Here is an 18,250-nt window from a genome sequence, read left to right on the forward strand (position 1 = left end):
AAGTTCTCATTGTTATAGAAAAACTGTTTAATTTTAAGTATTTTTATTTATTTATTTTTATAAATTTATTTATTTTTGGTTGCATTGTGTCTTCACTGCTGCGCGGGCTTTCTCTAGTTACGGAGAGTGGAGGCTACTCTTCGTTGTGGTGCGCAGGCTTATTGTGGTGGCTTCTCTTGTTGCAGAGCACAGGCTCTAGCCACGCGGGCTTCAGTAGTTGTGGCATGCAGGCTCAGTAGTTGTGGCTCACGGGTTCTAGTGTGCAGGCTCAGTAGTTGTGGCACATGGGCTTAGTTGCTCCGTGGCATGTGGTATCTCCCTGGACCAGGGCTCGAACCTGTGTCGCCTGCATTGGCAGGTGGATTTTTAACCACTGTGCCACCAGGGAAGTCCCAATTTTAAGTATTTTTAAATATCTCTTTTAATGTAGGCAATTTAAGACAGGGAAAACGTTCACAAACTGTGGCACAGGAGAAACAACATATGCTTTAAGCCAAACAAATGAAGGTTCAAATACCAGATCTGCCTTTTCATAAGCATATAACCTCACACCCGTGAGCCTCATTTTTCTCATTGCTGTAACAGGGATAATATTTAATCCACTGGGTTGCTGGGAGTATTCAGTGAATCTCATAAATGGAAAAGCCAAGCACAAAACGTTGAGGACTGAATTATTACTTTATAGTGCTGCTGTCTACTATCTTAAGCTAATTACTATGCCTGTGTCATTGATAAACTTACAAAAGTGCTCTGGAAACTTTCCATAACCTACAGAAAACAAGTCCTGTCTCACTTTGAGAAAAGCCATGAATTTGTAGTATATGATAAAGGAGCTTGTTGCATTAGGTGAGCAGGTTATGCAACCCAGAGCCCATGGGATAAGATGGTCACTCAGAAGTCACGTTGTGCTGTGTCTTAGGTGGGAATGTTTAAAGTCCACCCGGAGATCCCAGAGTCCATGTCGGCAGAGGCCAAAGCGTTCATATTGAAATGTTTTGAACCAGACCCTGACAAGAGAGACTGTGCTAACGACTTGCTTATGGATGATTTCTTAAAAGTTTCAAGCAAAAAGAAAAAGACACAACCTAAGCTTTCAGGTATGTCGTTGCCTTGAAGGGGGTATAGGTCAGAGTCACTAAATCCTAAACTTTTAAGGTGGAAGATTTTTCCAGAAGTAAGCTAATTTGCTTAAAGACATCACTGAAAACTGGTCAGGAAGCAGTGTTACCATCAGTTTCACAAATGCTAGGGCCTCACACATAATAATCTTCCATCACATGGTTAGTAAGGAACTAGAATATGAGCATCTATATACTAGCATTGGTGATACAAAGATCAAAATTAAAGGGGTGAAATGTAGCCTTTTCAAGCTGAAACTCCAAATTACCACAGATGGGCTATAGGGCTATTACAGAGCTGTTAAACTTCTAAGCCATCTAGATAATATGTTCTTTCAATTTTAGGTAGTAGAAAATACTCATTGCCTCTTAGAGGAGACTATCTTTCTGAATAATTAACCCCCCCCCAAAAAAAAGAGAAGATCGTTATAAATAAAATAGCAGTGTAAAAATATAAATTGTCTTTTTGCAATAATTTCCATAACTCATTTCAGAAAAAAAAACAAGCAAATGATTTGTTTGTTGTTAGCATTTTTGGGGATTATGTGGGATGACATGGGCAGACTGAATGTCTGGAAAGGACATCAATCCCATTTCAAGCATTCACTTCATGTTTTGTTGGTTTCTTAGTTCAACAACACACCCAACGCGTGCTTATGTTGCTGTGTTTGCTTTTCTTTCCACAGCTCTTTCAGCTGGATCGAATGGTGAGTTTATTTTTATATTGTCCATTGAGCTGAAGCTTGGTACATCACAGTTAAGCTCTAGATTGCCTGTCAGAGAGCCTCATCCTCTGTTCCTTGCTTACATGGAGGGGCTCCTCTGGGTACTAAGGATGTGTGGCTGCAAGCCTGGCTGGGTTCCTTCCTTCAGAAAACCCCTCACCTTTCTCCTTCATGAGAGAGGCTTCCATTGTTCCTCCCTAAATGGAAGATGGTGACTGTTTTTGAAATCTTCAATTTGAGAGGAGTCCATACTTTCTTATTGAGGAGCCAGTTGGCCACCTCATGGATTTCTTGTGGAAAATTTCAATGCCAGACACCTTCCTCTGTCAGCTTTGGCGTCCTATATTCTCTCTGGATTTAGTTGGTCAGGACAAGTTGTGATTTTTAATATTGGCCTTTGCAGATCATAACTAGGAAGGTAAATTTGCTCTAGGAAGATCAACTAATGCATTTCAAGGAACAGGAAAGAAATGACCATGGCTTTGGCTTTTCCTAAGTTGGATGAGCCGTTGATCACGTAGGCAGGGGGCTTAATTGTTCACTGTGAGCGTCGTGTGCATTCTCCCACAGGCCAGGGGCAGTCTTTTGCAGGTTCCTTAAGGTTCCTTAAGGTGCCTCGGCCCAGAGAAGAGGCCCAGTAATTGGGGTTTCTTGGCCACAGCCTTTCCAGATTCCTCCATCAATTCTGAGAGTCAAGGAGAACTCTGTGAAGAGAAGCCCCTCCCTTTCTTCCTTTCTCCACAAGCAGCCTAGACGCTGGAAGGCAGTCACTGCGTTTTACAAGGAGGACCCGGGGTGTGCCACAGCCTCCCGACCAGCCTGTTTTTGGTGTCATAAAATGGGCACTGACTTTGGACTTAAGCAGAAGTTGATTCACTTTGGACTTAGTTGGAAGTTGGTTCTGATCCCAACTGAGCCACTTTCTAAATATGTGACAGGCAGCAATTTACTTGTTTCATCAGGCATTCTATGTTGAGAACAGTACCTACTTCACAGATTTAGTTCTGAGAACAAAATAAAAAATATATACCAAAAGAGGCTGGAGCCATGCCCAGAAGCTCAATGCATGATAGCTTTATCCCTTCCATATGGGTCGGTTTTTGTTTTAGGAAACATTCTCATCACGCACATATTTAAATTATGTGAACTCAACTATACACACTTGGCAAGAGAGAGCTAGAGAGAGAGAATTTAAGCTGATAGTTTTGCCCACAAGCCCTCTCGGTGAGCATGTGCCTTAGAACAAGCGTGAGATGGAAGGTGTCCACCTGCTCAACTCTGGGTCACCTTTCCCACGTGCCCTCCCCCCTCTGCACTCAGGATGACTCAAGAGCACTGGGGACTCTGCTCTGGCTTTAGAGTCTAACTTAAGATATTTTAGAATCTTAAAGGACTTCCCGGCAGTCCAGTGGTTAAGACTCTGCGCTTCCACTGCACGGGGCACAGGTTCGATCCCTGATTGGGGAACTAAGATCCCACGTGCTGCACAGCCAAAAAAAAAAGATATTTTAGAATCTTAAGATTTTATAGAGTCAGAATTAAGAGGATGGGCACTGGGGTCAGAGCTGGGTTCATGCATTAACTGGGGGACCTTGGAAATGACTTACCCTTAGTCACCTCATCTGTCCAGTGGATTCAGTTAGACAACCTGCCCATGGGTCTTTGTAACTATTAAAAACGATTATACATGTGAGATGCTTAGCAACTGCCATAGGTGGTTATTGTAGACCACAGTCCAAAAGTCCCCTCTCCTTTTTTTTTTTTTTTTTTTTGCCGTACACAGGCCTCTCACTGCTGCGGCCTCTCCCGTTGCGGAGCGCAGGCTCTGGACGTGCAGGCTTAGTGGCCATGGCTCACGGGCCCAGCCGCTCCGCAGCATGTGGAATCCTCCTGGACCGGGGCACGAACCCGCATCCCCTGCATCAGCAGGTGGACTCTCAACCACTGCGCCACCAGGGAAGCCCTCCCCTCTCCTTTTCCTAAAAACCCTCCTGTTCCTCCTCTCTCAGAACTTCTTCCAGGCCTCCTGAATTCTCTGGATGTTTTTTTTATCTCCCAGTGACCCATCCCTTTCTGTTCTGCCCTCTTGGCCTGAGACATTGATTTGCTTGGTAAAGATGTTTCTGGCAAAAATTACTTATTTTAAAACCAGTATTTGATGAAATGTAGGCACCTCCTGTTGTGCCAGTTCAGTCTCCATCAAAATAAAATAAAAGCTTACATTTGTTATAGAATCATAATGTCTGAGAACTGGGAAAGACCTAAGAGATCATCTAGTCCATTAGTTTCCAAAATCTGTGTTTAGTAAAGAACCTTTTTTTTAAATATGAATCCTTAAGCAGAGCCCTGATATATGACTGAAAGAACATATTTGTTTCAGGAAAAACAGGGTTGGAACCTCTGTTTTAGAATCACAGAATCCTACTCACTCACCCCATCCAAGGCAGCCCCAAGAAACAGGTGAACCTTAAGCTTCTGAGGCACACAGTTTACAAATTATGAATCTGGTCCTTTATTTTATAGATATGAAAACTAAGACTCATAAATGACCTTCCAAATAGGAGGACAATAAAAACGAAGGGCTCAGAACCCAGAAATGCTGGGCCTGGTGCTTCCTCCAGTTTCACATCCCTGAGATACTCCTTTCAGAGCCCAGGAGGCCCTTTCCTCGCCGACCTCCTGCATGGGTTACACTGAGCATTGGGAGGCACCGTGGTCCCACAACCAGCCTCTTACGAAGCGTAATTTTGCTACTCACTGAAACGAGACACTTGACAAATAATCTTGCTGTCTTTCAATAGGTGTGTCCGTGTGTGCACGTTCTTAGAAGCATTAATCGTCTCCTTCCCCCTCTCGTGACACGCAGAGTATCTTAGGAGCATCTCCCTGCCAGTGCCTGTCCTGGTGGAGGACACCAGCAGTAGCAGTGAGTACGGCTCAGTTTCTCCAGACACGGAGTTAAAGGTGGATCCCTTCTCTTTCAAAACAAGAGCCAAATCCTGCGGAGAAAAAGATGTCAAAGGAATACGGACACTCTTTCTGGGGTAAAGACCTGGCTTGTTTTGGCTGAGAGAAGTATGTTGTGTGTCATTTTGTGAAGAAAATTGTGATTTGTGCTGTCTGAATTATTGCAGCATCCCTGACGAAAATTTTGAAGACCACAGCGCTCCACCTTCTCCTGAAGAAAAAGATTCCGGATTCTTTATGCTGAGGAAGGACAGTGAGAGACGGGCCACGCTTTACAGGATCCTGACGGAAGACCAAGACAAAGTTGTGAGAAACTTAATGGAATCTTTGGCTCAGGTAAAACCCCTCATGGAGACTTCATTTCCCCTATTTTAACACTGTTATAACCACTTGGAACTGTCACACGTGATGTGAAGACATGAGGAAGCTGCTGCTCTCCTCATGATAAAACAAACCTACCCCAGGGATAGGCAGATCCCTAACACAGAAACTGCGTTTTTGAACATAAGCTGTTTTTAAGTCAGCAGCAAAATTTTCATGTTGATGAAGTTCCAGCTGGTCCCTACACGCCTTTTCACCCTTCATTCATTTGTTTATTCATTCAGTCAATAAACATGCACTGAGCCATGTGAATTGCTAATTCTGATATTAGCATGAGGGTACCTGCCATTGGCTCCTCTGAGCATTTGGGAAACATCACAAATTCAACAGAGACCCCTGTGCTTGGAGGGCTACAATTAGATGGAAGGTGATGGGCAATAATAAGTAAATTATCTAGCGTGCTAGGAGGCCATTCGTGCTATGAAAAAACAAAGCTGGTCAGTCAAATTCTTTTTCCCTGATGTATTTGTTTGCTAAGTTGCCGTAACAAAATACCTTAGACCCAGTAGCTTAAACAACAGAAATTTCTCTCTCACGATTCTGGAAACTGGAAGTTTAAAAGCAAGGTGTTGGCAGGTTTGGTTTCTCCTGAGGCCTCTTTCCTTGGCTTGCAGATGGCCACTTTCTTGCTGTGTCCTCACCTGCCCTTTTTTCTCTGTGTGCCCCTGGTGTCTCTTCCTCTTCTTATAAGAACACTAATCCTATTGGATTTGGGCCTCACCCTTATGATCTCACTTAAGCTTAATCACCTCCTAAAGACCCTGTCTCCAAATATGGTCACATTGGGGGTTAAGGCTTAAAAACATGAATTGGGGGGTGGGGGGAATGGCACTGTTTCATCCATAATACCTGGGAAAATGTATTCCCTGGGATTCTGTTTACAGAAATGAGGAAGAATCCCCTCTGAACTCTGCCCCAGTGGAAATAGGGTTTCCCCCGCCTCCAAGCTGTAGGTGATGCCTCCTGTGCCTGGAGCAGAAGCTCAGGCCCCCTGTGGGTGTAAACCTCCCAGACATGCTTGGCCCAGACATGACACTTGCATCCTCTTTCAGTTCTGTTGGCGTCAGGGACTTGTGTACCTGCTTTAGCACCTGTGGCCACCACCTGTCCCTCTCTGATCATTGTAGATGACACATAACTTCTTCCCTCCCTTCTGTCCTAGGAAAATACCTGCAAAAATGGATGGAGCTGGAGGGATTGGGTCAAGTTTTAGTCTCAGTCTAGCAGTTTACCTGTTCTCAGCTTTTATTGGGATGTAAAGGGAGCCAGGCTCTCTCTTTCTCAGCTCTTGCTCTATAGCCCCTGCTTGTCTTTGTTTCCAGAACCCCACTAAATTTCTCTGCTGATTCCATCACCTTAGGAATTCTGTAATGTTCACATCGTTAGATCCCGTAGGAGGAGCTGAAAGGCCATGTGTGTGTCAGCAGGGTCTCTGGGTACAGGGAGAACTGAAATTTCCAGGTTCTGGGAAAACTCTGACTTGGGTCCTTAAGGGAAGCTGCCTCCAGCAAGCAAGGACTCTGAGGCCCAGAAGGGAGGTGCTCTGGGCTGAGGGGCGGCCAGGCCTCTGAGTTGGAGGTAGAATGAGTGCTGAGGATGCCATGCAAGAATCTGGAGAGGTGGAGGAGACAGGAGCAGTCTGGAACCTTTAGCTGTCACTCTTGCCTTTCTGTCTCTTCACTGTGGTCATTCAAGGACTGAGAATCGGATGGTGTAAGATAAGAAGGGGAATCAAGTTTAGACAGAAGGAACAACTGGGCAGTAATTGGAGATCATTCATTGAACAAATACTTATTGAGCATCTACTAGATGCCAGGCACTGTTCTGTGTGCTGGGGACACTATAGTGAGCAAAATAGAAAAAACATCTGCATCTCATTGAAGCTGACATTCTAGTGGAGGAAGAAAAGCAATAAAAACACAGTAAACATGTAGTTGAATATATAGTAACAAATATAGTTAAATATATAGTTATATGTTGCTACATACTATGTGTGTTACATATATGTTTCTATATATGGTAAATATATAGTAATACTAGCAAACACTTTCTATGGGCCAGATATTGTTCTTAGTATTTCCTGTGTCTCTGCTCACTTAATCCTCTTGATAATAGTCCTACAGCACTAGTTTTATTAGTATCCTCATTTTGCAGATGAGGACACAGAGGCACAGAGTTGTTGAGTAACTCACCGAGGCCATGTAGCCCCAAGTGATGGAGTCGAGATTTGAACATAGGCAGCCTGGCTCCAGGGTCTGTGCCGTCAAGTACCACACTGCTCTCCCCACTGCTACACCAGAGGGTGACAAGTGCTGGGAGAAACATAAACCAGGGGAGGGGACAGGGTTTGGGTTGGGGGAGGGAATCACCAGCAGCCACTGTGGAATGAAGGCTTCTGTTTTAGGTCAGAAACACAGAACGCAGGGATTGCTTAAATCTCGTAATCATCCCCAATGAGTGTGCTTTTCTAATACAGAAAGTATCTGCTTGTTTGGGGGTTTTCTTTGTCTTCCCTGCTGGACTGTAGGTCCATCAGGGCAGGGACTGCCTTGGTTAGTGTCGTTGTCCCAGCCCTCAGCAAAGAACCTGGCAGGTTTCATGACCATGCTGAAATTCTTAAATTTGGAGTTGGTTAATCCTATTCAAGTGTTTGTGACTCCCTAGTTTTTTAAGCAGGCTTGAATGTTCTCTATAAAAGGAGAAAGGGGAGCTTCTCTGGTGGCACAGTGGTTGAGAGTCCGCCTGCTGATGCAGGAGACACGGGTTCATGCCCCAGTCTGGAAAGATCCCACATGCCGCGGAGTGGCTGGGCCCGTGAGCCATGGCCACTGAGCCTGCGCATCTGGAGCCTGTGCTCTGCAATGGGAGAGGCCACAACAGTGAGAGGCCCGCGTACTGCAAAAAAAGGAGAAAGGAAAGAAAAACTTAAAAGCGACTGTCAGAGAGCATGCCTCAGTGCACCAACATGAAGTGACCAGTGGGGACCAGAAGTGATTCTGAGGTCAGAATCACTTAGTAAATCCAGAATCGTCAAGGGATAGACAGGGTGCTTCTGACTGTACTGCTGGGGACTCTATGAACCCTTTCCTGTGGCATCCCATGGTGATCTTGTGATAGAGCAGGTTCTGCCCCAAGGTTACTGCTGGTTCATCCAGCTGATTGGGGCAATAGAAGGTAATGATTAGGAGCTTGGGTTCAGCCTCAACTTGACTTTGAGGCCTGGTTCCACCACATAAAGGCTGTGTGATTTGAGCAAGTTATTTAACCTCTCTGAGGCTGAATTTCCTAATCCATAAAATAGAAGAAACAATGGTATTCACCTCATAGGGTTGCTATAAGGAGTAACTAAGATCATGAATCATTGAGATAATGATAGAACGTATTCCACAAATGTTAACTATTATTGTTATTATTATCATTATCAAGCAGGCTAATAACAGTTATCTAGTATCTTTAATTTTCTTCTACTACCAGATGGAGATAAGTCTTTTCATTGTATTAAATATTTCTATTAATAGATACATCTTTACATTTAAGCCTACCCTTTAGAACAAGACTGAAAGGTAGATGTTGGTCAGGTCCTCAAAGCGGCCCATGAAAGCCCTTTCAATCTGTAACATCCTTCTGAAATCCACTCACCATTTTTAAGGAAGTTTAAGGGATAAAGAAGAGAGAGGCCCTTTGCAGGAGAATCTGTGATGGTCCTCTGGGTGCTCAGGAAAGGCTCACTGTCAGATGCTACTTTCTGATACTGAATCAGTCTCACCTGGTACCTAAGATGCTTGTTCATGAAGGCACGTTAATGAGTGCACACGGGGAGGCAGGAGTGAGAACAGAAATAACCATTAGGTACGTGATGAAATATCCCAGACAGAAGAACATTTCCCAGGGTAGACAGCATTCCTTTGTAGGGCAGTGGCACCAAAAACCAGAAGCAGCATGTTTTTCTGTTGTGAAAACAAAGCTAATGTCCAAAAAATGATTGCTATTTAAACTGCTGGCAAACACGTAACTGATTTTTCACTAAGGTAAGCTTCCAATTTCTGAATAACTCACATTTATCTTTTTGAACATATTTTCATGTTACTGTGATATTGCCTATGAATCTTTACTTTGGTTGTAATTTAGTTCGTGGTAAGAAAAGAAACAAAGTTTATAATTGTTCCCAGTCTGATTTTAAAATATTCCCTTAATGACAGTTTTCAAGCTTTTTAATATAATCTTTTCTCGTCAAAACATAAACATGAGAGGGAGCTCCCAAATGAAAATATATTGAGAGAAAGAACTTGATGGGACATTTCTCTTTTATTTTAGTAGACTCCTAGAAATTGTAATTTTCACAGCCCAGCTGAGGAATTTAATTTTAATGGTGCAATAACAAAATGTGCAATATGAGATAGAAATGAGCATGATAAAAATCCAGTTGTTTCTTAAAGTTAAATGAGGATAAATAACATCCTACTATGTTTCCTTTAAGGAAGCAATGTTCCTTGCTCAAAGTAAAAAAAAAAGTTCAACTTGAGGGAGGGAATTTGTTTAAATATTGTATTTAATTTTTAATATGTGAAGTCATCCATTTGGTCCGTTCTTATAACTAATTGCCTTATCAGTGGGTAAGGAAAGTTTTCCCGGGTGGAGTCTGAAGCGAGCCCCTTTTGACTGCAAGGAATTGACACACTTTAAGGGCAGTTGAAGGACTGCGGACATGTAGGCAGACACACGTAGCAATGAGGGAAGTGGCCTTTTCAGGTTAATTCCAACCACGGCGCCTAGCTGAGCCTCACACAGGCTGAAACTAGAGTGTGATTCCAAGGGCCTTCAAGCCCCAGAGTCTGTACATCTCTCCTCTGGCTCGGTTGCTGTTGGCCCACTTGGTGTGCCATTGCTGTGTCCGTCCACTTCTCTCCCTACTGATCATCATTCTCTACTCAGTTGTTTCTGCTTCCTTATAACTGGATGTACTCTTGCCCCTATTTTATTATATTTTTGTAAAGTTGTTTTGATGTGGACCATTTTTAAAGTCTTTATTGAATTTGTTACAATATCGCTTCTATTTTATGTTTTGGTTTTTTGGCCGTGAGGCATGTGGGATCTTAGCTCCCCGACCAGGGATTGAACCTGCACCCCCTGCATTGGAAGGCAAAGTCCTAACCACTGGACCACCAGGGAAGTCCCATTGCCCCTATTTTATGACTTATCTCTCTGGGCAGACTTTGAGCCTGAGATCCTACGGCTGAATCTCTCTTTAGCTCCCAGTTAAAATTTCTGAGAGTGGAATCTTATGGCCCCAGCCTGTCCCTGTTTGGGCAGAGCTTTGTCTATCTGACTATAACATGACTGTTAGACAATGTATGGGGCAGGTGCCTTTCCTCCCAAAGTCTGATAATTTCTCTCTTTTTTTTGCCAGGGAAGGAACCATATAGTTCAAATATGGTCTTTCCCCTTAGCAGGGGGGCATTTCTAAGCCCAGTTCTTCTGGCAGCGGCTGTGGGATGGCAGACCCATGGCTGATACATCCAGCACAGATACATCTGATCGACAGATTATTGGTTATTATTCACAGGGGGCCGAAGAACCTAAACTAAAATGGGAGCACATCACAACCCTCGTCGCGAGCCTCGGAGAATTTGTGAGGTCCACTGACCGGAAGATCATAGCCACCACCCTGTCCAAGCTGAAGCTGGAGCTGGACTTTGACAGCCACGGCATTAGTCAAGTTCAGGTGGTGCTCTTCGGTTTTCAAGATGCTGTAAGTATGATATTTTGCCCATGTTTTCCCGCAGACTCCAGCCAAAATTAGTCAGAAAAATAGGATAAGAACATAAGTTTTTATCTTTTCTTTCTTTAATAATTTTGATCAATTCTGTTCTCTTTGGATCATAAATAAGTATGAGATGGTTGCCTGTCCGTGTGCCTCAAAGCACCATATTTGTTGTTTGGTGTGTAATCTTGTATCTCCCCAGATTAGATACACATAAAATTGAACACCATGGAAAATAACAAAACTCACAAACATCTCCCATGGCTGCACTTTGTTCTTATCAAATCATGTAGTCAGTCACTATTTATTTTGATGATTTTAGCAACAGAGCACACTTTAGTCCTGCACTTTCTAATTCTATATGAGACATGCCATCTAGTGATCATTGAGAAAAATGTAACTGTACAGACAGGGATGATCGGTAATTTTTTTCCGCCCTGCTGTGGTTTCCATACAGAACATTTTAAACATACTTGTTTAATAAATATTCACTATTTCCTAGCCAGCAATATACTTCAGAGCACAAGGCATCACTGGATGAAAATTAATTCACAGGATCTGGTGAGAGATCGCTGAGGATTCCTCTCTCTCATATTGAGTTGCTATGCAACACAAACTTGAAGCCAGTTTTCCAGAAGCCTGATTCAAACCATATGCGATATTCTTGAATGAGACTTGTTTGTGGAACTGTGTGCCAAAAAAAGCCTGAGGTCCTTCCCGGAAGGCCCTTACGAGGTGTGGGAGACTGAAATAAGAGAGTTCTTAAGTGGCAGGGGGGCGGATGGTGGTGGGATGAATGGGGAGATTGGGACTGACGTGTATACACTAATATGTATAAAACAGATAACTAATAAGAACCTGCTGTATAAAAAATAAATAAAATACAATTCAAAAAAAAAGAGAGAGAGAGAGAGTTCTTGACAGTGCCTGTCGTGTGAATAGGGAAGCACTTTGCATGATTTTATTTAAATTCCCCAAACTGACTCACTCCTAATGTGTTTATTGCTCCTACATAGGCGATGTCTTGACAATTGCATTTGGTGCTCAAATGATCCCTGATTTAAAACCAAATTGTAATCCTTCAGTGGCTACTTGTGCTCTCGGGAGCTCTGTGTTAGCCGCTCAGTCTTGTGCTGTACTGTGGGCAGGGCAACGCTCCTGACTCGATTGGGGTCGTGGAAAATGAGAGCAAAGCCTATCACTAATATTAAATGCTAAAGGCACACTCCCTCTGTAACTAGCGAGCCCCAGCCATCTGCAAACCAAATGAAATAATTTAGTGACTTTGTACTTGCCTACACATTTGGCTTCCAGCCTAGAGACTGGAAGGCAAATAGGCGAGTAGAATTCAGATTGAGAGTGGGTAAGTTGTAATCCTGGGCCACAGGCCAGGTCTCCCTCTCTCCCTTTCTCTCTCTCTCTCTCTCTCTCTCTCTCTTTCTCTCTCTCTCTCTCACACACACACACACACACACACACACACACACACACACACACACACGCCCCGTTCTTGCTCACTCACTGTCCAGGATGGGAATGAACCCAAAGAATGGGCCGGATATAATATACTGTTTAATGAAGGGCTATGAGAAGCTGGTCGTGGTGATAAAGGACCCCTCTTCCATTTACTATTTGTGACCCTCGAGAGAAATATTCTTAGTTACTAAATGTTATACCCGCATTTGTCAAATAAACAGGCAAGTCCTTTATTAAAGTACCAGGACAAAATCAGTCTGAAAGGACTTCCTAGAACAGGTGGGAACCTTGCAATGGTTCGCTTCCTTAGGAGCAACTATTCTGAGGAATTCCTCAGACAGACTGCCGTCTAAACTGGGGGATTTTGATGAAGATGGACCAAGGGCAGGAATAAGCAACTGGAGCTCCAGCTTTTGGTGTGAGATTACAGCTAGGTCTCCTTCTCCCCAGCGTCTTCTTAGATCTCGAGTCAGAGCCCTGTTGGGAAAATAGCCTCTTTTCTTAGATGCCCGTGTCAACCAGAAATTAGTGGAGTTAACTCAAATTTTAGATAAGCCTATCTTAGCCTTATGATAAAAGTTATTTTTAAAAAGGTAATGTGGGGACTTCCCTGGTGGTCCAGCAGTTAAGACTCCGTACTCCCAATGCAGGGGGCCGGGTTTGATCCCTGGTCAGGGAACTAGATCCCACATGCATGCCACAACTAAGAACCCACATGCCGCAACTAAAGATCCCACATGTTGCAACTAAAGATCCCAGTGCAGCCAAATAAATAAATATTTTAAAAAATAAATAAATAAAAATTAAAAGGTAACGTGCACGGCTTATACATACAATGGAATATTATTCATCCTTATAAAGGAAGGAAGTTCTGACATATTACACTAAGTGAAATGAGCCAGACACAAAAATACTGTATGATTTCACTTATGTGAGATACCTTCAATAGTCAGATTCATAGACAGGAAGTGGAATGGTGGTCGTCAGGGGCTGGGTGGAGAGGGCAAGGGGAAATTGTTGTTTAATGGGTGTAGAGTTTCAGTTTTGCAAGGTGAAAAGAGCTCTGGAGATGGAAGGTGATGATGCTTGCACAACAATGTGAATGTACTTAAGCCATTGAACTGTACATTTAACAATGGTTAAGATGGTAAATTTTATGTTATGTGTATTTTACCATAATTTTTGAAGAGAAAAAGAAAGGTAATGAATATATCTACTTCAGCGTCTACTTGAATATGTGAAATATTACTAGTCACTAAAAAATATAGCCTGACAGCAAAGGTTTTTAATGTGAACAGCTTTTCTGGAAGAGTTTGGCAGATTATTCCCCCGTTTAAAAAGGTATAAGCAACACACCATTGTAAAGCAATTATACTCCAATAAAAATATTAAAAAAAATAAGATATAAGGAAGCGTGGGAAGGAAAACAAGGCGTGCACTGTGGCACATCTGTAGGTAGCATGTATCTGCTCATATTCCCCCTTTACTGTTGTTTCCAAGTCACCAGAGTATGCTGCAGCACTTGGTTGTGTTAAACAGTAGTTATAACGTTTAAGAATAGCAATCACTTTTATTTAAATCCCCTTGGACTCTTTTTTTCCTCCTTTACCGCTTCCACCATCCAATCTGCTGACATCGTGAAAGGCGGAAGCTACAGGTTCTGAGTCCCAAAGAGGCAACATTCCCATTTAACCAGATTGCCTTTCACTTAAGTGGTGTATCTCACTTGCTTACATGAGGGTCACCAAACTTCATTTTGAAGTGGCAATTTTGCATTTGTTTTCCGCTGACAAAGAAATTATCCACCATTCAAGGTAAAGAAACCTTTTAGTTATTTTTGTTGATGGAATGTCGTCCAGATGTGTGCATCAGCTAGGTTATTTGCAATTAAATATTAAAGTAGACCAAATGTCACTCTCTTCCTCCAGGTCAATAAAGTTCTTCGGAATCATAATATCAAGCCACATTGGATGTTTGCCTTAGACAGTATCATCCGAAAGGCGGTGCAGACAGCCATTACCATTCTGGTTCCAGGTCAGAAATACTTAATTACTTGGTAAATATTTAGTGTTTGATAATTTCAATTACTGTTCATTATCATTTATGGTGTCTCCTCACTGTTTTTAAGACCAGGTTAACCTTTTTTTTTTAATCTTTCAACACCACCAAATAATATTTATCTAGTGCATATAGTCTGAGCAATGGTACACCCAGCAAAACGTTTACTATGAATGAGGAAAACTTGCTTCCTTGTCTTTAAAGAGCATAGTTGGATATGAAGACAAAGAGAAAACTATACAGGTGACCCAAATACATATGCATTTCAATATACAGATATCTGTGCCCACAAAACATATTCCCATGTCATCCTTTACCAGTGGTTCCCACACCTGCCAGTGCATTGAGTGATGTAATGAACTGTGTGATGTAAGGAGCTCTTTAAATTACAGCTTTCAGAGCTTCGTCCCGGACTGGGTGAGAATCTGCTGGGGATACAGCCCAGGAACCTGATTTTCATCCAGCTTCCAGGTCATTTTGATACACAGCCAGGTTTAGAAATCACTGGGCTAGACAGGTCCCAGCTGTGTTTGCAGTGAGCTACAAAAGGGGTAGTGTTCATGAAACCAGGTTTTATGCAGTGAGGGAGAGATGTATTCATATTCTAAGACAATCTTCCAAAGTGTTTGTTTTTTTTTTTGCGGTACGCGGGCCTCTCACTGTTGTGGCCTCTCCCATTGCGGAGCACAGGCTCCGGATGCGCAGGCTCAGCGGCCATGGCTCACGGGCCCAGCCGCTCCGCAGCATGTGGGATCTTCCCGGACCGGGGCACGAACCCGTGTTCCCTGCATCGGCAGGCGGACTCTCAACCACTGCGCCACCAGGGAAGCCCCCAACGTGTTTTGATAGTGTACCCATTAATAAAACTTTTAAGCAGAGCTCTTCCACCGTACGTGTGTGTGTGTGTGTGTGTGTGTGTGTGTGTGTGATGTGTGGATATGGATAGAGAAATAGATTGATTTAGATATACGAATTAGAAACATGTTCTATTGTACTAATTTTACATGTATTATGAAGTGTTCTAAAATAGAAATCTAAAAATATAAGTATGAAACATTTTAAATTTTATGTTATTTATAAATGGTACCACAAACTTTTAAGTTATCATCAACCCTTCTGAGTTGTGGAATTCCCTCTCTTCTCTCAGAATACCTTGTTTGGTTTGAGAGTGAGGAATTAACTTCTTTCTTTCTTATGAAAGGATGGAATGGAAGAAGTTTTAACGTCCCTGAACATGCTCTTCCTCTAAAGAGCGCACCTGCACCCCTCGTCCCTCCTGCCACCTACCTTTGCATTCTTGTACCTTACAGCATGCCTCTGCAGAGTCCTGACCAACCCCGAAGTCTACAGTAGGCTCCGCCATCACTCTCTCTCCCTGGAAATGGTTTTTCCCCATTGGCGACACTTGCACCAATCAGAAACTGCTTTTATTTTCTTGTCTAATAGCTGTTTCCCTCATCAGAGGGTCTGTTTTATTTTATTCTGTGCTAAGCACACTGTCCATCATGGTGCCTGGAAAATAATAGACTCCTGATAAATATTGGTTGAAACAATAAGTAAATGAGTTTCACCTGGTTATAACAAATTAGTGTGAAAATATTTGCAGAACTTCGAAAAAAATCCTAGAGAGCCTTTGAAATGCATGACTAGCGGTTGGATGTGAACCTGAGGAATCTAAAGCTGATGGAAACCTACTGTAATGCTCTAAGGAAGTCAGTACATACTTATGTTTAGATGGTTGATCACTGGAATAAGCTTGGATGTGGGAAATGTACCAAAGAGGTGTTGTAAACCCAAAAGATACAAGAGGTGAGAGAGATTAGGTGTGTATCAGTAAAAGCGATAGGTATAGGCCATGAGTTATATCCACTAGTAGCCTAAATTAAGAATGCTCAAATGAGGAAGGAGTGAGGGATTATACTTTGAAATAATTTAACTAGCATATAAATAAATTGTTAATCTAATTTTTGTTAAAAAAAATCCTTTTAAAATGGATTACCTAAATGCAATGAATTGTATCCTGGAATAGGAAAAAGAACATCAGTGAAAAACTGGCATAATTTGAAAGTAGTCAGTAGTTTAGTTAATACAATTGGTACTGTACTGATGTTAATTTCTTAGTTTTGACAGAGGTACCATAGTTACATAAGATGTACTGGGGGAACTGGGTGGAAGGTATACGGGAGTTCTCTGTATTATCTTTGCAGTGTTTCTGTAAATCTAAAATTCTTCCAAAATATAAAGTTTATAAAGCACACTGATTATCACACTGTAGGTGAAACACTATTAAGTTTAGAGAGAGTGACAGGCACAGTGCAGCGAGGCATGTCTCCTCGCATGGGTGTCCCCGTGATGGGCACTGCTTCAACCCAGCCATGTGCAGAGCAAGGCACGTTCTTTATGCAAAGGGTTTGCTAAGGAAAGTTATTTGTCCTTCCACTGTGAATTGGCTTCTTTGAGGCCACTAGGGGTCTCTGATGACAACTGAAATGACTGTTTGGAAGCATTTTAAAAAGTGGACCAAAGAAAAAAAAGGAATTGCCTGGCAGTCCAGTGGTTAGGACTCCACACTTCCACGGCAGTGGGCACGGGTTCAATCCCTGGTCGGGGAACTAAGATCCTGCAAGCCGTGTGGTGCAGCCAAAATAATAGTAATAATTTTTAAAATAAAATAAAAAGTGGAAATTTTAGAGAATTACATTAAGAAAGTATTTTTTTATATTCCTCTCGGGATAGGGGAAGACAATGTACACTGTACACCAACATATAAATGATGAAATATATGAAGAAGAGGAATTGATTTCAAGCATTTGACAATTCCATCAAATTTCCAAATGTCCCTAAAGATTTTGTTATACAATTAAGATTCAAAGAAACACTAAAAATGTCTCTCTTTATAGTCCCCTGATAAAAATTCCTTTTAGATGACAAAATACTACAATTTACTTACCAAATTTTAAAAGACATGCTAAAGAAATCAACAAATTCAAAAGTATACCATCATCAATACATACATTTTCCTAGATGTGTTTGTTGACAGAACCCAGATCTTGGTTTCTAAACACCATTCTCTAATAAAAGGAATCAGAGCTCCTTGGAGAAATGGTTGATTTCCAGGCCTAGGGCAGGGGAAATACAAGATGAACTTGGAACATACTGTGATGGCAGAAAGTAATGAAGTGCCCCCAAGGGATGGACGCTTATTCAAAGGACACTGGAGACAGCGTGAGGGAGTTCCCCAAAGCCTAAGCCAGAACAAATTAAAATAAAAGAATAATAGTATTGGATTATAGTCCATAGAATAAATTAAACATCCATGAGTCCATACTGATATAAGTAATTAAATAAATAACTATATGGAGGAGAAGGGCCAGCTCTTCTTTTTTTTTTGCGGTACGCGGGCCTCTCACTGTTGTGGCCTCTCCCGCTGTGGAGCACAGGCTCCGGACACGCAGGCTCAGCGGCCATGGCTCACGGGCCCAGCCGCTCCGCAGCATGTGGGATCTTCCCGGACCGGGGCACGAACCCGTGTCCCCTGCATCGGCAGGCGGACCCTCAACCACTGCGCCACCCAGGAAGCCCACCAGCTCTTTTTTTTTAGTAGAATTCCAATTAATAAATGTAGAAGGAATGAGGGAAATAGAAAATCACCGTTAGGCAAACATCACAGTAATAATTATTGCAAGCAAGAACAATCAATGGCTGTCAAGATCAGTAGATAAAAGTGTGCTGAGAAACAGGATATTTGAATGGTCTTGGGGAAT

General features: G+C 42.4%; 1 protein-coding gene across 3 annotated transcripts in view; it reads left to right on the forward strand.

Annotated features, from left to right (window-relative positions):
• Nucleotides 1–18,250, forward strand: part of MAP3K5 (mitogen-activated protein kinase kinase kinase 5) — a 215,933-nt gene that overhangs the window by 182,961 nt on the left and 14,722 nt on the right. For 2 of the 3 annotated variants that reach the window (XM_067701965.1, XM_067701964.1), the window contains exons 20-25: nt 920–1,097; nt 1,805–1,825; nt 4,710–4,887; nt 4,978–5,146; nt 10,755–10,940; nt 14,357–14,462. In XM_067701965.1, the coding sequence (XP_067558066.1) occupies nt 920–1,097; nt 1,805–1,825; nt 4,710–4,887; nt 4,978–5,146; nt 10,755–10,940; nt 14,357–14,462 (838 nt within the window). Of the gene's footprint in view, nt 1–919; nt 1,098–1,804; nt 1,826–4,709; nt 4,888–4,977; nt 5,147–10,754; nt 10,941–11,454; nt 11,841–14,356; nt 14,463–18,250 lie in introns of those variants that run through there. The other variant, XM_067701966.1, reaches the window with a different exon arrangement.

Source organism: Pseudorca crassidens, chromosome 13 (assembly GCF_039906515.1).
Source record: "Pseudorca crassidens isolate mPseCra1 chromosome 13, mPseCra1.hap1, whole genome shotgun sequence".
NCBI classification, from domain to species: Eukaryota; Metazoa; Chordata; class Mammalia; order Artiodactyla; family Delphinidae; genus Pseudorca; species Pseudorca crassidens.